Source organism: Microtus oregoni, unplaced genomic scaffold (assembly GCF_018167655.1).
Source record: "Microtus oregoni isolate MIOR12 unplaced genomic scaffold, Mior012 000002F_ref0000024, whole genome shotgun sequence".
Taxonomy (NCBI): Eukaryota; Metazoa; Chordata; class Mammalia; order Rodentia; family Cricetidae; genus Microtus; species Microtus oregoni.
This window is the reverse complement of record NW_024543061.1, coordinates 10,323,235-10,347,737: the sequence shown is the minus strand read 5'-3', so window position 1 is coordinate 10,347,737 and position 24,503 is coordinate 10,323,235. Positions and strand designations below refer to the sequence as shown.

The window sequence follows — 24,503 nt, the reverse complement described above, 5'->3', positions numbered from 1 at the left end:
GTTTTGGTGTCTGTCCTGGAACTTGCTTATTAGACCAGGATGGCCTTGAACTTACAAATATCTGCCTATCTCTGCCTCCTGATTGCAGGATTAAGGGCTTACACCATCACTGCCTGGCATTCATACTTTACTTTTTGCATGAGATACTGTTTTACCCCATCCTCTTCTCTCTATATGCATTTCTTGTTGCTGATACTGCTAATTTATCATGCTAAGGGCTTCAACATCTACAGAGGAAGCCCTCTTCTAAATAATACCCACCATCATTAAACCTAAAAAAAAACAATGAAATTTCCTACAAATTCCAGTACTTTGGTCTTTGACTAGTCAGAAAGCAATAAATGTAGTCCTTTAAAATTAACACTCACAGGAGAGTAGAATAACTACCCCATTATTTCCAGAGACTAATCGTGTTCTTTTTAGTGACATCTGGCCTGAGATATCTATGAACAGCAACCTGAATTTAGTTACTGAGATGAGCCATCCTTTCATCCGTGCTCAGGTCTCTATAATTTCCACTGATTTGCATATACCCACAGAAATTTCCAGTTCACTGAGTACTTTTTAATAGGCTGATAATATCCTGTGATGTAGTCAATTGCATTCAAGACACAGTGTGAACATGAAGGTTCTCAGTCACCTCCTGAGTCTCTTTATTCTCTGCCTCCCAGGTAAGGAATAACAGCCCTGGTCATCCCAGTACAGTTGCTGCAGCCTAGGTATTTAGGAAAGCACTTAATGAAATCATTAATTCCACGTATATCCTTATTTATATTTCTGATTTCAGGTGTTCAATGTGACATTCACATGACCCAAAGTCCAGTTTCTCTGTCTGCCTTTATAGGAGACACTGTCACCATCACTTGTCAGGCCAGTCAAGACATTGGTAGATATTTAGGCTGGTACCAGCAGAAACCTGGGGAAAGTCCCAAGTTTCTGATCTATTATGCATCCAATTTACTCGCTGGTGTTCCAAAGAGGTTCAGTGGCAGTGGATCTGGAACAGAATATTTGCTCACTATCATCAGCCTGGAGCCTGAAGACTCTGGAATTTACTATTGTCAACAGTGTTACAGTTACCCTCCACAGTGCTACAAAGCATAACAAAAACTACCCAGGGATGCAGATGTTTGAGGTACTTGCACCAAACAGTGACATCTAGCAGTGACAGTATGTAGCTTCTTACAAGTTTTCTCTGGTGCAACCAGACTCTGGAGATCACAGAGTGGTTTGGGAAGAAGTTCTAGGGAGGCTTCTTTGTGCTACAAGCCACAACATTAAACAGTAATTGCTCAGCTATCTTTTCATGAGAGACCTATCAGATTTAAGGGATCTGGTAAAGGCTAAACCAAAAGGCAAGGCTTCTTTTTTGTGTTATTGCTTTGTGAATAAAGTAGCTGTCCTTTGTTGTAGTTTTTTCGCTATAGTTAACTCCCTTTCTGCTATATATTTGGGAATTAGTTTCCTAATTCACAACTGTTTCCTATGCCTTTGGGCTACGTGTGAAAATAGTTTCACACTGCTAGACCTTGTTCCTCTCATTTAGGTAAGCACAGAGATCTGCTTCCTGCAGTTATCCTTATCAGCAAGCATTTGGGTTGAGGCATAGAGCATCCCACTTAAGGTATTCACAGATCTCCAAGGCTTACTAGTTGCCTAAGCTACTGCTCTGGTTTTACCCCACAACACTCACAATCAGAATGGCTGATAACAGCATAGCCTGGAACTGATAATTTAGAATCCTCAGTCTCTTCTTTGCTTAGAGCAGTAAGTCTAACTCCAGACCTAGCTCCACAGAAATTACAGTGTACAGTGTATATGCTATCTGATCAAGAGACATTAGCTTCCCCTAGATGGCCTAGTTACCTCGCAACCTCTTTGCATACTGAGAGAAAATAAGTGGTGCACTGATTCAAACAATCCATGCCCTATTCATAATTTTACTGAAAATAAACTCCTTAGCTCTTTACTAACCACCTAAAAATGAAGTGTAACACATTAACCTTCCCCTCTAGAATTCCATAATGATTTAATTCCCTTTCTTAACTATCTTTTCCCACTAAGGAGTACACAGAATGTGTACTAGCCACTCCCATGGGTCTCTCTCTCTCTCTCTCTCTCTCTCTCTCTCTCTCTCTCTCGGACAAAAGAATTCCAGCCCTGTAACCTTGTAACCTGCTAGGGCTGGGGAACTGGTGGGTTTAAGCGTATATAGACTTATATAGACTGATAACATTTGTAATGAGGAGGACAAGGAAGAACTAAAAACAATGTGGAATAAGGAGAACAAATAATGGGTGGCACAATGAGAAAGTTGGACTAAAGAGAGAAAAGAATAAACATGAACAAACAATTCCTGTTATAAGTAGATTTCTTACCCCTCGAATCTTTACACTCGAATTTCTACACACACATCCCTTTAACTATCTGTAGCATCTTTAGTTGAATATTGAATGGGAGTCTTAAAGGCAAAAAGTGTAAAGCCTCACTAAAGCTTTGTACTGCAACTTGTTTTTCTCTTTCTCATCAGAAACAGGACAAACAGGGGACTTCCTCTTTCAATATGTTTAATGCAAGAACCTGAATTATGACTTCAAAGTTCTACCTAACAAAGGAGAGGCCCATCAGCATACTCCAAGTTTTGATTGTTTTAACAGAAAGATAGAGAGTCGAAACTACAATATTTCACTTCTGGCATTTATTAGTCAGAACGTCAAGTAGAAGTAAAATTTGTTATTAGTTCTGCTCTTGAATCCAGAGGTATCTCCCACTGCATATTCAGACTGCCTCACCCTTTAGCCCTGTACCTGATGCATTGAGGAGGCAAGGGTAGTAGGTACAAATGATTTCAAAATCTTTAAGAAAATTTTCTTGATTACTCTGTTGGTTGAAAAACAAATTTAGAGGCAAATATAATGTTGAACAAGACATATTCAATCTATGTACTGAAATTTATATGTTAGTACATTATATTAAATACCTAATAATATTAAAATATTGTTATTTTCAATACTACTGATATGGAAAGTAAAATGAGAATCAGTTAACCATTGTTGCATTATCTGTAACTAACCTTGTTTTGACTTCAGACTTGAAAATATGTCAACAACATTGAAATGATAATATCCAACTGTGGATTAAACACTTCTAGAATTTATGGAGATTTCCTTGGAATTTGGAGTTCCATTACAAAACTATTTCATTATATGTCTAGGACAAGGGGTAGGCAAAGGAGTTAAGATGGGAACCTAAGGATTGCTGAAGTGGTAGTGATTAATTGTGGAATGCAAGCTTGAGAAAATAATTCACCAGTGTAGCAAACACTCACCACATCATGCACTTCATGCACCTCATGCATCTTATATTCTTTATTCTGAAAAACAAAAACTGAAAACTGATTCCTCTTAGCTCAGGTGTGTGTGTGTGTGTGTGTAAAACTATTCACAATTTTGAAATAATTTTAAGATACAAGGGCTTGAGACAGCTTTTATATGTGCATCATGAAAATGCACTGCCTAGAAAGCAAATAACTCAGCAGAAAGACCCCAGTTAACTGGATAGAATACACATTTCTCCTAAGGAAAAGTCATAATCCATGTTGTGTTCATCTGTACAGCTGAAGTGTTTCTTGAACAAAAATTGTTCATCTAACTTGAATACTTCAATTTTGAATCATTGTAACAATATGGTGCCTCCATAGATGCTGAGGCAAGAAAATAAATGTGAAACAGAAATAAATGTGGTCAACTCTTTCCACTTGATGACCATGCACTGAAGGGGGTGTCTACGTATGTTAGTGTTTGTGAACTGTGGAACCACTGACTTTATTCTTACATTAGGCTTATAGCAAATCCCATATGGCTGGGCCTAAGGAGAAAGGGTAGTATGATTATTTAACAGGATAAATTTTGTGAATTCAAGAGTGAAATTCTATCCTCAAACTGAGCCAATATCTTTTCTTAATTTGACCCTGTGGGAATAAGTTGCTTATGAACAGAGAAAAATGAAGAAAACCTCTGTTTGTGGAGGCCCAGCCCATCCCTACCCTACTGCTTTGCATCCCCTCCCTGAGTCTTCTTCTGTCTAGAGTTCATAACAGTGACTCGGGGCTCTGAAGTCCGATCTCCTTCAGAGAGGAAAACAGAGTTAGCTATGGAAACCCCTGTCTTGCCTCTCTGTCTCCTATTGCTATGGATCTCAGGTGAGAAGAAAACACACAACTTTATGTATCTACAAAAAGTCTCTGACTGAGCATTATTGAATTTTATTGCCAAGAATCTAATCAAAGGGAAGAGATCATAGGTTTGCCAAGAAGATTATTGGTGTGGGCTATACTGCAGAGGTGACTTTCTTTTTCTTTCAAATCTCAGATGTCACTGGACAAACTATGACACAGTTTCCTGCCTCCCTGAGTTTTTCTCAAGGTGAACAGCAACCCTGACATGCAGATCCATTCAGAGTGTTGGTAGCTACTTATCCTGGTACCAACAGAAACCAATGCAGGTTCCCAAGCTCCTTATTTATGGTGCATCTACCAAGGCCAGTGATGTCCCAGCCCGGTTCAGTGGCAGTGGGTCTGGGACAGACTTTACTCTTACCATCAGCAATCTGGAACCTGAGGATGCTGCCAGTTACTACTGTCAGTCAATGAGTGGTTGGTCATCCACAATGATTCACCATGTGACAAAAACCTCAAAGAGACCACAGAGTATTTAGGTCTACCAGCTGCTTTCATTAGGGGTAGCTGCTTTGAGATAATTTTCTTTACTTCCAGGGTAAGTTTTACATTCTGATTTCCAGGGTTGGTTTTAACCACTTCAAGGCAGTTTTTTTTTTTGGGGGGGGGGTTCTTTTTTATATATACAAGGAAATGCGCTCAACTATGTTCATAGCAGCAGTTTGTCGTAGCCAGAACCTGAAAACAACCTAAATGTCCATCGACAGAAGAATGGATAAGGAAAACGTGGTGCATTTACACAATGGAGTACTACACAGCTGAAAAAATAACATCTTAAATTTTGCAGGTAGATGAATGGAGCTAGAAAACATCATTTTGAGTGAAGAAACCCAGACCCAGAAAGACAATTATCACATGTACTCACTCATAAGTGGTTTTTAAACATAAAGCAGAAAAAACCAGTCCACAAATCACAATCCCAGAGAACCTTAACAACAATGAGGACCCTAAGATCTAATCTACATGGGAAGTAGAAAAAGAAGATCTCCTGAATAAATTGGGAGCATGGGGACCTTGGGAGAGGGTTGAAGGGGAGGTGAGAAGGAAGGAGGGGAGCAGAGAAAAATGTATAACTTAATAAAATCAATTTAAAAAGTGCTTCAGCCCATATTATAAATAACATTAGAAAGGAAAATATAAGTCTAGATCATGGTCATGAATATGAAATGCTTTTTCTTTCAAATTTCTGACTTTACCCAAGAGACTTCCATAGAAAGTGTTAATTTTGCAACCCTATAGTGGGATATCAGTAAAAGTTACTTTTAAATCTTAACTTCTCTAGTAACCAGAATGGGGAGATAGAATTAAAAAGGACACAAGGAGCTTGCTCTCCTGAGCAGTTCTTTATTGGAATCAATATGAAGTCGGTATCATTTGCATAAGTCCTTTTTTCCTATCGTTGCTGCTACTTAAAATATAAGCAGGTCTTTCTCTGGGCTGTGACATGACACCCTTAAACCCAAGATGGTGTCCACATCTCAGTTTCTTCAGCTTCTGCTCTTCTGTGTTTCAGGTAAGTCTTCAGATAGGACCAAAAAGTAGATATTTTAATAAAATACATTATTTTCTTATATCATTATGAAGCACAACATCACATGGAATGTGATTTTCTTTTAAATAAACTGAGGCAATAAAATGATTATTTCTTTCATAAGTAGTTAAAAAATGACTTTCATGTAACACCATGTTCTACTGATATTTCTTTTATGTTTTCAGCCTCTAGAGGTGACATTGTGCTGACTCAGTCTCCAGCCACCCTGTCTGTGATTCCAGGAGATAAAGTCATTCTGACCTGCAGGGCAAGCCAGGGTATTAACAGTAACTTACACTGGTATCAGAAAAAGACAAATGAGGCTCCAAAGCTTCTCATCAAGTATGCTTCCCAGTCCATCTCTGGGATACCCTCCAGGTTCAGTGGCAGTGTATTGGGGACAGATTTCACCCTCAGCATCAACAATTTGGAGCCTGAAGATATTGCAGTTTATTACTGTCAGCATGATTACAGCTGGCATCCCACAGTGATACAGACCATAGCAAAAACCACCAGGGAAAAAGAAATCTAAAGCTGGGCTGCTCCATCTGCTTCTGGTGGTAACTCCACCTTCTACAAATTTTACAGATGCAGAAAGTCTTGTGATTTACAGTAAAAACTAGAATGAAGAGATCTAAAAGGCTCTTGTCCCTCAATTCTCTTCAGGTTTGGCTCCAAAATATATAGACTACAATGACTTTAACAAGGCAAATAATCTTCCTTAAGTGTACTACTACCCAGAGAAAAATCACAACATGGATAAAAGAAAACAGTTGATTTCATGTTCTTATAATTGTTGAAAGTCACAGTTTGAATCGGCAGTGTATAGTATACTCTTGACCCCATGGAGATGAGAGCTGAGATTCACTGTTTCATGTCTTATTTAGAACTTTCACTGTACATACTTTAGAGTTATTGAAGAAATCTTGAATACAAAGTAGTTTCCATATTTATAGATTTATACAAACTGTACAATATATTTTTTCAATTCTTAATTTTTTTCCATTCAAAAATTTATGCTTCCTCTCCTCCTCCCATTCCCCTCCAGCTCCCCCACTCACCTTCCTCCCTCCCCCTCCCTCCTTAAGAGAATGCTAGGAATCCTGCACTGTGGGAAGTCCAAGGCCCTTCCTCCCTATATCCAGGCCTAGCAAGCTTTGCATCCAAATAGACTAGGTGGTTGCCGGGCGGTGGTGGTGGCGCACGCCTTTAATCCCAGCACTCGGGAGGCAGAGGCAGGCGGATCTCTGGGAGTTTGAGGCCAGCCTGGTCTACAGAGCTAGTTCCAGGACAGGCTCCAAAGCCACAGAGAAACCCTGTCTCGAAAAAACCAAAAAAAAAAAAAAAAAATAGACTAGGGTCCCAAAAAGCCAGTACATGTAGTAGAAAACAATCCCAGTGCCTTTATCATTGTCTTCTCAGTCAGCCCCCATTGTCAGCCACATTCTGACAGTCCAGTTTGATTGCATACTCATTCAGTCCCGGTCCAGCTGGATTTGATGAGCTGGCATTAGAACAGGCACACTGCCTCAGTGGGTAGACCAACCCCTTGCAGTCCAAACTTCCTTGCTCATCTTCTCCCTCCTTCTGCTCTTCTACTAGACCTTGGGGATTCAGTATGTTGCTCTTATGAGAATCTCTGTCTCTATCTCCATCCTCGCTGGATGAAGATTCTATGGTGATAATCGAGATGATCATCAGTGTGAGAGTGGGGCAAGGCCATTTCAGGCACCCTCTACTCTGCTGCCCAAGAATCTAGCTGGGGATATCCCCGCTAGAGCCAAGTCTCTTGCCAACCCTAAATTGGCTACTTTAATGTAGATATCTTCTTCCCTGCTCCCATATCCACCCTTCCTTTATCCCAATCATCCCATTCCCCCATGCTCCCCCCATCCTCCCCTTCTCACTTTTCTCTCCCCATTTCCCCTTACCCCCATCCCAACCTGCCCCCAATTTCCCAATTTTTGCCCGCAATCTTGTTTAATTCCAGTATCCAGGAGGATGACTATATCTTTTTCTTAGGGTTCACCTTCTTGGGTTCACAAATTATAGGCTCAATGTCCTTATATATGGCTAGAAACCAATTATGACTGAGTACATCCCATGTTCATTGTTTTGGGTCTGGGTTACCTCACTCAGGATAGTGTTTTCTATTTCCATCCATTTGCATGCAAAATTCAAGATGTCATTGTTTTTTACCACTGAGTAGTACTCTAATATATATATTCCACACGTTCTTCATCCATTCTTCCATTGAAGGGCATCTAGGTTGTTTCCAGGTTCTGGCTATTACAAACAATGCTGCTATGAACATAGTTGAAGAAATGCCCTTGTAGTATGATTGGGCATCTCTTGGGTATATTCCCTAAAGTGGTATCACTGGATCTTGAGGTAGATTGATTCCCAAGTTCCTGAGAAACCTGCACACTGATTTCCAAAGTGGTTACAAAAGTTTGCATTCCCACCAACAATAGATGAGTGTCCCCTTTACTGTACATCCTCTGCATCATAGGCTATCATTGGTGTTTTTTTTTTATTTTAGCCATTCTGACATGTGTAAGATGGTATCTCAAAACTGTTTTGATTTGCATTTCCCTGATCGCTAAGGAGGTTGAACATGACCTTAAGTGTCTTTTAGCCATTAGAATTTCATCTGATGAGAATTCTCTTTTCAGTTCAGTACTCCAATTTTTAATTGAGTTAATTAGAATTGTCATGTCCAGTTTCTTCTATTTTATATATTTTGGAGATCAAATGTGTCAGATGTGGGGTTGGTGAAGATCTTTTCCTATTCAGTAGGATGCCTTTTTATCTTAATGACAATGTCCTTTGCTTTACAGAAGCTTCTCACTCTCAGGAATTCCCATTTATTCATTGTTGCTCTTGTCTGTGCTACTGGGGTAATAGTAGGAGGTGGTCTCCTGCACCCATGTGTTTCAGTCTACTTCCAACTTTCTCTTCTGTCAGGTTCAGTGTGCTCAAATTAATACTGATGTCTTTAATCCATTTGGAAGTGAATATTGTGCATGGTGATAGATATGGATATATTTTTATTCTTCTACAGGTTGACATTGAGTTATGCCAGCACCACTTGCTAAAGATGCTTTCTTTCTTCCATTGTATACCTTTAGCTCACTTGTCAAAAATCAGGAGTTCATAGGTTTGTGGGTTAATATACAGATCTTCTATTTGATTCTATTTGTTGACTTCTCTGTTTTTATGCCAATACCAATCTGTTTTCATTACTGTAGCTCTGTAATAGAGTTTGAAGTCAGGGATGGTAATGCCTCCAGAAATTTCTTTATTGTATAAGATTGTTTTGACTATCCTGGGTTTTATTTCCATATGAAGTTGATTATTGTTCTTTCAAGGTCTGTGAAGAATTTTGTTGGGATTTTAATGGGGATTGCATTGGATTTATAGATTGCCTTTGGTAGAATTGCCATTTTTACTAGGTTGATTCTACCCATCCAAGAGCATGGGAGATCCTTCCATTTTCTGGTGTCGTCTTCAATTTCTTTCTTCAATGCCTTAAATTTCTTGCCAAATAGATCTTTCACTTCCTTGGCTAGTGTTACCCCAGGATACTATTTGGGGCTATCGTAAAAGGAGAAGTTTCTCTGATTTCACTCTCTGCTTCTCTATCCTTTGTGTATAGGAGGGCTACTGAATTTTTTGAGTTGATCTTGTAATTTGCCACATCACTGAAGGCATTTTTCAGCTGTAGGAGTTCTTTGGTAGAGTTTTTGGGGTCACTAATATGCACTATCATATCATCTGCAAATAATGAAAGTTTGACTTCTTCCTTTCCAATTCGAATCCCCTTGATCTCCTTATGTTGTCTTATTGCTATTGCTAGAACTTAAAGAACTATGTGGAAGAGATATGGTAAGAGTAGACAGCCTTGTCTTGTTCCTGATTATAGAGGAATGACTATGAGTTTTTCTGCATTTAATTTGATACTAGCTGTTGGCTTGCTATATATGACTTTTATTTTATTTAGGTATGATCCTTATATCCCTAACCTCTCCAAAACATTTATCATAAAGGGATGTTAAATTTTGTCAAATGCTTTTTCAGCATCTAATGAAATGATCATATGTTTTTTTTCTTTTTTTCAAATATTAGTACTTTAATTGTTTAAGTGAATGTTTAAATTATTTTTTTATTATTTTTATTTTTTTTATTAAAAATTTCCACCACCTCCCTGCCTCTCATTTCCCTCCCATACCCCCACTTCCCTCCCCCTCGCTATCCAGTCCAAAGAGCAGTCAGGGTTTCCTGCCCTGTGTGAAGTCCCCTCCATCAGGGTCTAGGAAGGTGAGCATCCAAATAGACTAGGCTCCCACAAAGCCAGTACATGCAGTACGATCAAAACCCAGTGCCATTGGCCTTGGCTTCTCATTCAGCTCACATTGTCTGCCATGTTCAGAGAGTCCGGTTTGATCCCATGTTTTTCAGTCCCAGTCTAGCTCCTTGATGAGCTCCCAATAGATCAGCCCCAGTGTCTCAGTGGGTGGGTGCACCCCTCGCGGTCCTGACTTCCTTGCTCATGTTCTCCCTTCTTCGTCTCCTCATTTGGATCCTGGGAGCTCAGTTCGGTGCTCCAATGTGGGTCTTTGTCTCTATCTCCATCCATCGCCAGATGAAGGTTCTATGGTGATATGCAAGATATTTATCAGTATTGCTAAAGGATAGGGTCGTTTCAGATGCACTCTCCTCAGCTGCCCAAAGAAGTACCTGGTGACATCTCCATGGACACCTGGAACCCCTCTAAAGTCAAGTCTTTTGTCAACCCGAAAATGGCTCCCTTAATTAAGATGTATACTTGCCTGCTCCCATATCCACTCATCCTTTAACCCAACCATCCCATTCCCCCAAGCTTTCCCCCATCCTCCCCTTCTCACATTTCTCACCCCATATACCTTTACACCCATCCTACCCCAACCCCCAAGTTGTCAAGTTTTGCCCAGTCATCATGTCTACTTCCAATATCCAGGAGGATAACTATATGTCTTTCTTTGGGTTCACCTTCTTATGTACCTTCCCTATGATCACAAACATTAGACTCAATGTCCTTTAAATATGGCTAGAAACCAATTATGACTGAGTACATCCCATGTTCATTGTTTTGGGTCTGGGTTACCTCACTCAGGATAGTGTTTTCTATTTCCATCCATTTGCATACAAAATTCAAGATGTCATTGTTTTTTACTGCTGAGTAGGACTCTAATATGTATATATTCCACACTTTCTTCATCCATTCTTCCAATGAAGGGCATCTAGGTTGTATTCAGGTATACAAATAATACTGTTATGAACATAGTTGAACAAATGCTTTTGTAGTATGATATGGCATCTCTTGGGTATATTCCCAAGAGTGGTATTGCTGGATCCTGGGGTAGGTTGATCCCGAATTTCCTGAGAAACCGCCACACTGATTTCCAAAGTGATTGCACAAGATTTCATTCCCACCAGCAATGGATGAGGGTACGCCTTACTCCACAGCCTCTCCAGCATAGGCTATTATTGGTGTTTTTGATTTTAGCCATTCTGACAGGTGTAAGATGGTATCTCAAAGTTGTTTTAATTTGCATTTCCCTGATCACTAAGGAGGTTGAGCATGACCTTAAGTGTCTTTTGGTCATTTGAAGTTCTTCTGTTGAGAATTCTCTGTTCAGCTCAGTGCCCCATTTTATAATTGGGTTGATTAGCCTTTTGCGGTCTAGTTTCTTGTGTTCTTTATATATTTTGGAGATCAGACCTTTGTCTGTTGCAGGGTTGGTGAAGATCTTCTCCCAGAAAGTGGGTTGCCTTTTTGTCTTAGTGACAGTGTCCTTTGCTTTGCAGAAGCTTCTAAGTTTCAGGAGTTCCCGTTTATTCAATGTTCCCCTTAATGTTTATGCTGCTGGGGTTATATATAGGAAGTGATCTTCTGTGCCCATATGTTGTAGAATATGGCCCTCTTTCTCTTCTATCAGGTTCAATGTGTTCAGATTTATATTGAAGTCTTTAATCCATTTGGACTTGAGTTTTGTGCATGGTGATAGATATGGATGTATTTTCATTCTTCTACAGGTTGAGATCCAGTTATGCCAGCACCACTTGCTGAAGATGCTTTCTTTCTTCCATTATATACTTTTAGCTCCTTTATCGAAAATCAGGTGTTCATAGGTTTGTGGGTTAAAATCCGGGTCTTCTATTCAATTCCATTGGGTGACTTCTCTGTTTTTATGCCAATACCAATCTGTTTTCATTACTATAGCTCTGTAATAGAGTTTGAAGTCAGGGATGGTAATGCCTCCAGAAGTTCCTGTTTTGTATAAGATTGTTTTGGCTATCCTGGGTTTTTTGTTTTTCCATATGAAGTTGATTATTCTTCTTTCAAGGTCTGTGAAGAATTTTGATGGGGATTCCATTGAATCTATAGATTGCTTTTGGGAGAATTGCCATTTACAATATGTTGATCCTCCAAATACAAGAGCAAGGGAGATCCTTCCATTTTCTGGTATGCTCTTCAAATTCTTTCTTCAAAGACTTAAATTTCTTGTCATATAGATCTTTCACTTCCTTGGTTAGAGTTACCCCAAGATATTTTATGCTATTTGTGGCTATCATGAAAGGTGAAGTTTCTCTGATTTCCCTCTCTGCTTCTTTATCCTTTGTCTATAGGAGGTCAACTGATTTTTTGGAATTAATCTTGTATCCTGCCATATTACTAAAAGAGTTCTTTGGTAGAGTTTTTGTGGTTGCTTATGTACACTATCATATCATCTGCAAATAACAATAGTTTAACTTCTTCCTTTCCAATTCGTATCAGCTTGTTCCCCTTATCTTGTCTTATACTATTGCTAGAACTTCAAGCACTATATTGAAGAGGTAAGGAAAGAGTGGACAGCCTTGTCTTGTTCCTGATTTTAGTGGGATGGCTTTGAGTTTCTCTCCGTTTAATTTGATGTTAGCTGTCGGCTTGTTGTAAATAGCTTTTATTATATTTAGGTATGAACCTTATATCCCTAATCCCTCCAAGACCTTTATCATAAAGGGGTGTTTAATTTTGTCAAATGCTTTTTCAGCATCTAATGAAATGATCATATGGTTTTTTTCTTTCAGTTTATTTATATGATGGATTACATTAATAGATATGTGTATGTTGAACCATCCCTGAATCTCTGGGATGAAGCCTACTTGATCATAATGGATAATTTTTCTAATGTGTTCTTGGATTTCGTTTGCCAGTATTTTATTGAGAATTTTTGTGTTGATGTTCATGAGTGAGATTGGCCTATAATACTCTTTCTTGGTTGAGTCTTTATGTGGTTTTGGTATCTGGGTAACTGTAGCTTCATAAAAGGAATTTGGCAATGATTCTTCTGTTTATATATTGTGAAATACATAAGGAATATAGGTATTAGGCCTTCTTGGAATTACTGGTACAATTCTGCTTTGAAACCATCTGGTCCTGGGCTTTTTTTGTAAGGGAGGTTTTTCATTACAGCTTCTAATTCTTTACAACTAACAGGTCTATTTAGAATGTTCACCTGGTCTTGGTTTAACTTTGGTATCTGGTACTTATCTAAAAAAATGTCCATTTCTTTTACATTTTCCAATTTTGTGGCATACAGGCTTTTGTAGTAAGATCTAAGGATTCTCTGAATTTCCTCTGTGTCTGTGGTTATGTCCCCCTTTTCATTTCTGATCTTATTAGTTTGTGTGTTCTCTCTCTGCCATTTGATTAGTTTGGATAGGGGTTTGTCAATCTTGTTGATTTTCTACAAGAACCAGCTTTTTGTTTCATTGATTCTTTGGAATGTTTTCTGTGTTTCTATTATGTTGATTTCAGCCCTCAGTTTGATTATTTCCAGTCTTCTACTCCTGTGTGAGTCTGTTTCCTTTTTTTTCTAGAGCTTTCAGGTGGGCTGTTAAGTCTCCAAAGTGTGCTTTTTTGTTTTCTTTAAGTGGGCACTTAGTGCTATGAACTTTTTTCTTAGCACTGCTTTCATGGTGTCCCATAGGTTTGAGTATGTTGTGTCTTTATTTTCATTAAATTCAAGGAAAACTTTAATTTCTTTCTTTATTTCTTTCTTGACCCAGGTGTGGTTCAGTAGTTGACTGTTGAGTTTCCATGAGTTTGTAGGCTTTCTGAGGGTAGCATTTTTGTTGAATTCTAACTTTAATCCATAGTGATCCAACAAGACACAGGTGGTTACTAATATTTTTTTTGTGTCTGTGTATACCGGCATAAATAAATGCAATGCAGATACTAAAGAATATTCACACTTTAATGATAAACTTACAGAACCGAAGTTCCCGCGTGGCACAGGAGGTAGGAAGGAAAAGGGGCGGGAGCCGCCTTCTGCGCGCCCATTTATCTGTAGGCATTCGCCCGAGGCCAACCCCGCCCCCTAAAGGGGCTATCTTAACCCTACGTCTGTGGAAGTTTGCTTTGTTTCTGAGTATGTGGTCAATTTTTGAGAAGGTTTTATGAGATGCAGAGAAGGTATATTCTTTCCTATTTGGGTGGAATGTTCTAAAAATGTCTGTTAAGTCCATTTGATTAATTACCTCCATTAGTTCTCTTATTTCTCTGTTAGGTTTCTGTCTGATTGACCTGGTCATTGGTGAGAGAGGATTGTTAAAGTCTGCTACTAGTAGTGTGTGGGGTCTGATTTGTGCTTTGAGTTATAGTAATGTTTCTTTTACATATGTGGGTGCTCTTATATTAGGGGCATAGATATTCAAGATTGAGACTTCATCCTGATGAATTATTCCTGTTATGGAAATTTAGAGGGTTGTTAGATGTCTAAGTTATTGTGGGTTTTGTTGGGTTTCTTTGGTTGTGATTTTTCTTGTATTACTTTCTGTAAGGCTGATTTTGTGGCTACGTATTATTTAAATTTGTTTTTTTCTGGAATACCTTGTTTTCTCCATTGACGGTGAAAGAAAGCTTGGCTGGGTATAGTAGTCTGGGCTTGCATCCATGGTCTCTTTGTTTCTGCAGCACATTTATCCAAGACCTTCTGGCTTTCATGGTTTCCAAAGAAGTCAGGTGTAATTCTGATAGGTTTACCTTTATAAGTTACTTGACCTTTTTCCTTTGCTGATCTTAATCTTCATTCTTTATTCTGTATGTTTTTTGTTTTGATTATTATATGGCAAAGGGATTTTTTTTGATCCATTCTATTTGGTGTTCTGTATGCTTTTTGTATCATCTTTGGAATATCCTTCTTTAGGTTGGGAAATTTTTCTTCTATAATTTTGTTGAATATATTTTCTGGGCCTTTGAGCTGCAATTCTTCTCCCTCTTTTACCAATATTTTTCTTAGGTTTGGTCTTTTCATGGTGTCACAGATTTCCTGGATGTTTTGTTAAGAATTTGTTGGATTTGCTGTTTCTTTGATCAATGAGTTTATTTCCTCTATAGTATCCTCAATGTCTGAGATTCTTTCTTCTATCTCTTGTATTCTGTTGGTTATACTTGTTTCTGTAGTCCCTGTTTGTTTATCCAGATTTTCCATATCCAGTCGTCCTTTGGTTTGTGTTTTCTTTAATACCTCCATTTCAGTTTTCAAGTCTTGAACTATTTCCATTACTGTTGATTGCTTTTTCCTGGTTTCCTAGGGTATCTTTGAGGGATATTTCATTTCTTTAAACTTTTTGTTATTCTTCTCATCCATTTCTTTAAGGGAGTTTTTTACTTCCTGTTTAAGGGACTCTATCACTTTCATAATGTTACATTTAAAGTCTATTTCTTCTACGTCTTTTGGATTAGGGTATTCAAGCCTTCCTGTTGTATGTTTGCTAGATTCTGGTGTTATCATGTTGTTTTTCAGATTGTTGGAGGAATTCTTACATTGGTGCCTGCCCGTCTCTTCCTTCAAATGCCCTCTGGAAGGACGGATCTTCTGGTACAGGATCTGGGTCACTAGCTATCCAGGGACTTCTCAGGCAAAAGGACACACTTGCTGAGTGCAGGCTCAGTTGGACAAAGAAACTCCTGCAGCAGTTGCCCTCACCACTTTGTCCCCAGACCTTCAGCCCCAAAGCAGGCTGAGTTGGGGAATCTTATGACCGCAGATGGAAAGGGGCGCTTGGGGGGCAACCTGGCATGGGATAAGAAGAGTAAGGAAGTAGCCAGGGGAAAGCCCACGCTGAATGGCCAGAAAGTTTAGGGGAATGGAAGGTGCCTGAGCTCCCCTTTCCAATAAATTTGGCCTGCCACCAGTCGGGCACACACTCATCCCTCCAGAAGGACAGATCTTCTGGTACAGGATCTGGGCCACTTGTTGGCCAGGGACTTTGCAGGAAAAAGGGAATGCTTGCTGGTTGCAGGCTCAGAGGGACAAAGAAACTCCTGCAGCAGTTGCCCTCACCACTTTTTCCCAGACCCTCAGCCCTGAAGCAGGCTGAGTTGGGGGATCCTATGACCCTGCAGATGGGAAGGGGTGCTTGGGGGGCAAGCTGGGCTCCCTTTCTTGGGCATCTGCACAGCTGCCAGTAGGGCACACACTTACCCGTCCAGAAGGATCTTCTGGTCACAATATTGTTTGCCAAAAATTTCTGCTTCATAGAAAAAAAATGAATGCAGAGTTGGAAACAATAAAATTATGTTTGGAAACCGAAGTTTCCAATGACACCTTGGAGTTATGTTTCAATTATCATGAGTTAAGGAAGTAACAAAATGCTTTGTTTTTTTTTTTTTACAAACAATGAAATCATGGAGGATTTTGCCACCACATAATTTAATGGAAATAGGTGAATTTTTGTGTGTTTAGTGTTTCACTAGAAAATAAAAGTGAAATTTTTGTAGGTTCATGGACACATGCTGGGTTCTCTGGTAGAGGCAGAGCAGGACCTGCTGGACTTTGACTGAAGCTGAGTAGGATGGTGAGTGTGTCAGATGACCCAGCCTTCTTCCCCCCCCCCCCCTCAGCCACAAGGGAGAAACACACCCACTGAATTGGGAGTCTTCCAAAGCAGGATCTCATTAGATGGTATCAGGCAGAAACTTGTATAGAGTTGTGATTGGGGTGGAGAAGTGTGGGATGGGTTGAAGCAGAGTAAAGAACAAGGGCCAATAATATTTTGTCATGCTAGTGGTGGCTGGGCAGAGGCAGCTTAGGGAATTACATTGGGCCTCATGCCAAAGCCTCATGAGGCCCAACAGACACAGAGTCTTGGAAAAGGAGAATTACAATGGAGGTATTTTAACTATCTTTGACAAAAAGGAGTTGTATCTTGCTGAAGAAACATTGCAGAAAAGAAGCTTCATGTTTTACATAAGAGGGCCTTCCTCAAATATTATTTATAGTAGGGAAAGGATAACCACTTAAAAAATCTACAAAAATGACAAAGAATTTAAAATTTGGTGGTTCATGTTTCCCCAGCCAGCACTTGGGATTCTGAGGCAGGAAAATATTTCTCTGTTCAATACTAGTATGGTCTATATGGCAAGATCCAGGCTTCTCAAGACTATATACTGAGACCCTTTTCAAAAGCAAAGACAAATAATTAAAAAATTAGTTGATTGCAAAATTTCATTTTGTTTCTACATAAAGACTCAACCAAGAAAGAGAATTACAGACCAATCTCACTCATGAGCACAGATGCAAAAGTACTCAACAAAATACTGGCAAACCAAATCCAAGAACACATCAAAAAAAATCATCCACCATGATCAAGTCAGCTTCATCCCAGAGATGCATGGCTGGTTCAACATATGAAAATCTATCAATGAAATCCATCATATAAATAAACGAAAAGAAAAAAAAACATGATCATTTCATTAGATGCTGAAAAGGCATTTGACATTTCCTAATTAAAATCTGAGTATAACTTTGGTGTGTATGTGTGTGATATATGTGTGTGGGATGTGTGTGTGTGTGATGGTTATGTGTAAGATGTGGGAGTAAACTATAGGTAAGCTTAAACACCCTTCTCTATCACTCTTTCTTCTTACTTTCTGAGATAGGATCTACTGCTGAATGAAGGATTTTCTATTGACTAGAATACCTCATCAGAGAGTCACTTAGATCTGCTTGTATCTATGCCTGAGTGCTGGAGTTTTATGTGGCTAAACCTGACTTTTATATGAATGTTGGGAATTGGAATTTGGTTTCCATTATTTCATTTCAAGTACACATCTCCCTGACCTTGAAACTAATTTCTATTTTAAATGACCTTTAGGTCAAGTCTTCTGAGGTATTTTAATACCAAATAATATTATTTTCATCTATGTAGGTCCAGTTTATTCCTAATGCATTAATTAGTGGTGTATGACCCACAATCTAGGCATTGTAAATATCTTTCACTCATGGCACTATAGATACTTTTCTATGTGTTTTCAAAACTTATTTTTCTCTGAAAATTGAGATAACATTCCTATATTTTGATATTTATGATTCTCAGTATTTACTTTTATATTTTAAACAAGTTTGATAAATTTACATGAATAAACAGAGAATTGTAAACAGTTTCACACAGTATTACTCTTCCCATTTCATACTATGATGCGCCTAAATTCTTCTCCATGCCAGCAAGAACACTCTGATAAAGCGGGTTTATTTGTGTTTACTAGCTTAAACATTGGATGAAGATTATTTCCTAAAACATGGCTAGGTTCTCATTAGCTCCTGTTTTGTGAATGATGAAATGTTGTCAGATCATCCAGTCTGTTCAAGTTTGGCACAAATAACCATAATTGTAGTGAATCCATGGTTTTGAAAAAAGAGTGGTAGGTTCTCTTCGAGGGCATATGACTTTCCCTGGTATGTACTCTTGATCAGGTTTACAATATAAGTCATGAGTTACATCTGGTATTGTCGATTACCAATCTAACCAGAAAACAGTTGTGTATCCCCGTCAGAGGTGTAGCACTATTACACTAATTTTGCTAGAATATCATAACTGTAACTTACCAGTATTTATCTAGTTCTGATAACTAATAACGACTCTTCCAAGAGTTGCATATCACTATCCTGCCTGGTGAAAACAAACCAGTGAATAGAAAACTTGCAGATCAGTTAAGGCCAGCTGGACTGTGACCGAAAAAGCATGGGATAAAACCGGACTCTCTGAACATGGCGAACAATGAGGGCTGATGAGACACCAAGGACAATGGCAGGGGGTTTTGATCCTACTTAATGTGCTGGCTTTGTGGGAGCCTAGCCAGTTTGGATGTTCACCTTCCTAGATATGGACGGAGGGGGGAGGACCTAGGACTTACCACAGGGCAGGGAACCCGGACTGCTCTGTGGACTGGAGAGGGAGGGGGAGAGGAGTGGGGGGAGGGGGAGAAGGGTGGGAGGAGGGGGAGAAGGGTGGGAGGAGGGGGAGAAGGGTGGGAGGAGGGGGAGAAGGGTGGGAGGAGGGGGAGGGAAATAGGAGGCTGGGAGGAGGTGGAAACTTGTTTTTTGTTTATGTTTTTTTTCTTCTTTTCGCAATAAAAAAAAGAAAAAAAATAATAAAAAAAGAGTTTAGTAATAAAAATGTTCATCTATTTTTAAAAAACAAAAAAACAAAAAAAATAGAAACAAAAATTTGAAATAAAATTGCAGCTCAAGTCATTTTAATAAATATTTAAATAAAATAAATAACAAAGGCTCAAGAAGTTGGTCTGAAAATGCAATTTTTTATATACCATTGATATGACTGTAATTTACTTGAGACATTCCAAAAAGCAATATGGATAATGATACATGAAAACAGAACCATTATAGAGTACAGTCTTATGTCTCCTGTTACAGACACATCTGTAGAAACTGAAATCATGATGCCAAAGAGACACTCAAATATGAATTCATTACCAATAGTTGAGATGAGGTGTCAGCTGATGGGAATGAAAACTTTGAATGGATCAAAACTAGCTAATAAATAATCAAATGTACTTAATTAATAAAAGGGAATGAAACTTGGACTAGTGGAACAAAAGATATGACAGTAGAAGACAACATTTTAAGTAAAATAAGCCAGACACAGGAAGACCTATTCTCCCCTATAAGTGAAAAACTATAAAATTTTATCCTGAGAGTGAAATAAATACAATAAAATCTTATGATCCACAATCAAGACCAATAAACAACACAGTTTATTAAGCCAACTTTTTTTTTTCCTTTTGGAAATCAGTGTTTCGCTTTCTCAGGAAATTCGGGATCAACCTACCCCTGGACCCAGCAATACCACTCTTGGGAATATACCCAAGAGATGCCCTATCTTATGACAAAAGCATTTGTTCAACTATGTTCATAACAGTATTATTTGTAATAGCCAGAACCTGGAAACAACCTAGATGCCCTTCAATGGAAGGATGGATGAAGAAAGTGTGGAATATATACACATTAGGGTACTACGCTGCGGTAAAAACAATGACTTCTCGAATTTTGCATGCAAATGGATGGAAATAGAAAACACTATCCTGAGTGAGGTAACCCAGACCCAAAAAGATGAACATGGGATGTCCTCACTCATAATTGGTTTCTAGCCATAAATTAAGCCAACTTTTGATGTTGCATTTTTAGTTCTTCCATCCACACAGTGAAGATTTTGTTTCCAAGGATTATTTCCCAGTCATAAGTGAGGTTATAATATTCATAGTTTAAAATATATATGTAGCAATCATAGGAAATTTTGGGAAGTCCGTAGCAGCCCTGGGCCTTTAAAAGAAAAAACTTTTCCTTCATTCCCACGAGCAGAGGGGTACAGAGACCAGGAAGTATGTTTACCTCCTTAGCCATCTCTCTATTCCTTAACTTATTCTTTAATAATCTAACAATGTTCAACACCTTGATTCTGGATCCAGGCATTCTCTCAAATTTGAATCCCTATAACACGAAAATCAAGTTATGTATTTTTAACATATAATGACACAGACTGCAGTTTTTCATTATAAAATGGAAAAATGGAGCAAAACTATAGGGAGGAAAGATAAGATTAAAACGATCAGGACGCACATCAAGTTAGGCCACCTGACATACAACATTTGAAGGTCATTTTGGTACCATTGGGGATCCAAACAAGTAGTTCTGCTCCACCAGAACTAATATCTTCTTCACACACACATAACCTCCCTCCTGGGATGACTATATTCAGTGCATGCTAGTTGCTTTTCCAATATCCTTTGGTCTTCATTGCAATTTTGACTTCATATTCTCAACAGCATGCCATGACACCTTTGAGCCTTCTTTTTATTCCATTTATTTCAATATTCTTTCATATCTGCCCCCTGCTCCTGCACCAAACAGAAAGAAAAAAAATATAAGAGAAAAAAGAATGATAAAATAAAAAGGGAAAAAGTTAAAACTGCAGTGTTTCACAATGAGTCACACAGTGAACCATTTGTCCATATAACTTTACTTGAAAGTGTTCATTTCAAAGAGTCACTGATCTGGTAATAGGCCTCTGGCATCCACTACACTATCAGTGATGGACCCTCCTTAGAACTCCTTCTTGATATCATGTTGGTGCCCTATGTTATGGAGATTCTACAGTGTGGGTTTGCAGGTCAGGTCCCTTCATATACTACATCAGATCATAGATTTAAGGGATGATAGGGTGGGTTAAGCCATAACCCTGGTTTCTGGTCCTGAGTGTTGTGGAAATTCCTTTAGTCAATAGCCTTTAAGATATTTGCCCACTTTGGTCATGGTCTCATGCAAACAAAATGTCAAAAGTGTGTGTGGCCCTCTTTTCTGCTGAATTAGGTTCCTGTTCCCAGAACAAGCAGAAGACTGTGAATCACAACTTTTACTGTGAGTTATTCCCAAATAAATTAACCTTTGCTAGATTCCATTCTGGGCTATTGTGGAACTCTTTGGTAATACTACAAATTGGCACCCATGTGACCTGAGTCCACACCATTGCCAGACCCTATCCAGAACCCTGAGTCCTTCTCCCAACTCACATGGCTGAACTACCTATCCACAGCTGAACTACCCCTCTGGTGCAGCTGCACACCATTTAGGTTGTTTAGCCCATGGCAGTGACTTGACAATTTTATGCCACACACACTGTGTCCTCCCTATTAAGCTGCTGAGTTACTGTCTCCCTATGCTTCCTGCCTCATTCTTCCATGACTTCTTTGGCCCATTTTGCTCACTGCCACTACCCAAGCTAGAAACTACTAGTGAGGTCCAGCTCTGATCAGAGACAAGTCTGTTCTGATCAGGCTGAGCTCTGACCCTGGGGGCTCTAACCCTGCTTCTGAAAAACGGGTTTGCACTCACAGATCATGAGTGCCAATGACCCAAGTTCTGGCCAATAACTTCATGACTCGTGAGTGTCTGAAAGCTCTAGGTTCCTTGAATTTCTGCCCAATTCAACGTTTTGGTATGTGGGATGGTAGTTTTAAGAAATTTTGCTAAGTCTCATAGGTAATTCATGTCTTAACCTAGGATCTATTTTACCGCTACAACTGAGACACCTGCTGGTCACTTAAGATTATTACACGTACAAAAATTTTCTGAAAATTATAATGGAGGTAAGTTAATTTGATGCCTAAATATTAGATTCATTGGTTAATAAATAAATTTGAAATTATAAACCAACCCCAAGATAATGTCAGACGATATCACCGTCAAGGAATTTAACAAACTTCATGTTTCTACTATGGATGGAATTCTGAAAGAGCTATATGACCTACGTCGTACTTATATTTTTGTGGCCATAGTGGCTATTAGCTTTGTTCTTCATATTAAATTCTTTTTAAAAATGGTTTGATAACAGGAGCAACAATGAAAAACATTCAGAAATAATATGGTCATTACAGACTGGTAATGAGAAGTTATCTGAAAGGATCCATACTGTTGCAATTAACAATCAAATCTGTTAAAAAGTTATGTTAAACTAGCAGATAGAACATCATTCTAGGAAGGCAATTTACATTCCATACAAATAATCTCTGAGGATAAGAAGATATCATGAACGGAAATTTTTTGAACCTTGAAATCACATGTGCAGAATGAGTACAAGAAATTGATTTGATAAAATCATTAAAAACATTCACAGGTCAAGGGATTCAGGCTCTACAAAAGACAGTGATGAAAAGATTTGTATAAATTGAGGAACTTCTCAGAACTGATAAGCAAGGAGAGGAGATGCAGGCAAAGAAAAATAATGATTTAGCATCACTAGTACCTCTCAGAGACAGAATGACTTACCAAGGGTTTTAGTTCCTTACCCTGTTACTACCTCTGAAAAGCCAGCAAATACTCAAAACCCAAAGGAATATACAGAATTTAAATGGGAACCTTGTCATGCCACCTCCTGCAGACTCTGCATGATTTTTCACATAAGATGTAACACAAATTTCAAGAAAGATTGCCCATAGAGAAGGTGTGTGTATGCTGTGCTTTCTGCATTGGATTCCTTTCACTTTTGGCATTACCTGCTTTTGTTCAAAGGAATAAAATCTTGTTTTTTCTAGAAGGGAAGATAGTATGTTTAAGTTTCCAGAGTCTACTGATGAGACATTGCTATATACAGGAGTATAAGATGTTAATGGAGGAAGATGGGAAAGGTTTCCAGGTTTAATCTGGTGCTTAGTAAATGAAGAACAAAAGGCAAATTTAATTAAGCAATTAAGACAGATTCAGCAGAAATGGGATAAGGATAGAAGACAGAGAGAAATGCCTGTAACATCTTCAGATTAGTTTCAGAAGAGGTTTGAAAAGGAGTTAGAAATATGGAGAAGGAGAAGGAAAAAAGAAGTTCTGCATAGATTGCAAAAATATAAAAAAGCTGTAGACTGTGTGACTATTAACCACAACTTCTTGCCCTTAGATCAAAATGCCATGAACTCAAAGCCTAGATAAAGATTTATATCAAAACTAATGCCACCCCATGTCTAGAACCACAGACTTCCATCAGGGATATCTGACTGAGGAAAATCTATTCTTATGTATCTGATATAACACAACAACACGATAAGGTCTTTCCAATCTATGACTTCATGACAGACTCTAACATAGTCAAGTCCACAAAAAGATATATAATTAAGTAGGGGTCATCAAATAATTAAAACTAAAACTGACTTTGTGCAGCAAACAGTGTCCTTAAAATAACACTTTATGAAAATCTTTATGTCTATTATTTTATGCATATGAATTGTCTATCATGCATATGAATACAAACAGATATATCACTAGAAAAGAATATGTGCATTCAACAAATCTAAACAAGAAAAACAGAAAATCATCCATATTGGACCCCTTAGCAACCAATATGTCTTCCTTGTGGATGATGAATGATCTACTGAGAAAAATTGATGCAAAGACTCTTGTTGTATTGCATTATATCTGTCCTACAGTTCACTTTAATTCTAACTAAAATTGTTGATTCATTGTTAAGCATAGATCACAGTGAGGCTTTCCTCTACTAGAAGAAAGAATTATATCCTTATTTTTCTATTGGCAATGTATCTTAACTTTCCAAAAGATTCCTGCTTAGTTAATACAACTGCCCATTTTAAATTTGCTCTTAGACCCTAGGAAGTTTCTTTTCAATGAAACTTGCTTAGTATACCTCAAAGGTTGCACATGCATAATATAAATACTCCCTCAGGCATCAAGATTCTTAAAATTCCATGATAGCAACTACAACTTGTTTCTTATTTTTAATGTTCAGGAACAAAACTATTGTACCTAAAGACTCAGATGGTTGCTTCTCCTGGTGTAGTTAGGGTCATGGTTCCACTATCCCTGGAAGTGGTGTTCACAGAGGTTGCTCAGCACTCTAGGGGAT

General features: G+C 38.5%; 2 gene segments (V, D, J or C); both read left to right on the top strand.

Moving 5' to 3' along the window:
- The first annotated feature begins 622 nt into the window (after positions 1-622).
- On the top strand, positions 623-1,104 carry LOC121433187. The segment is given in 2 exon segments: positions 623-671; positions 788-1,104. Coding segments are annotated over 2 exon segments (366 nt in total).
- Positions 1,105-5,701: 4,597 nt separating this feature from the next.
- Positions 5,702-6,300, top strand: LOC121433182. The segment is given in 2 exon segments: positions 5,702-5,750; positions 5,954-6,300. Coding segments are annotated over 2 exon segments (396 nt in total).
- The last annotated feature ends 18,203 nt before the right edge of the window (positions 6,301-24,503 follow it).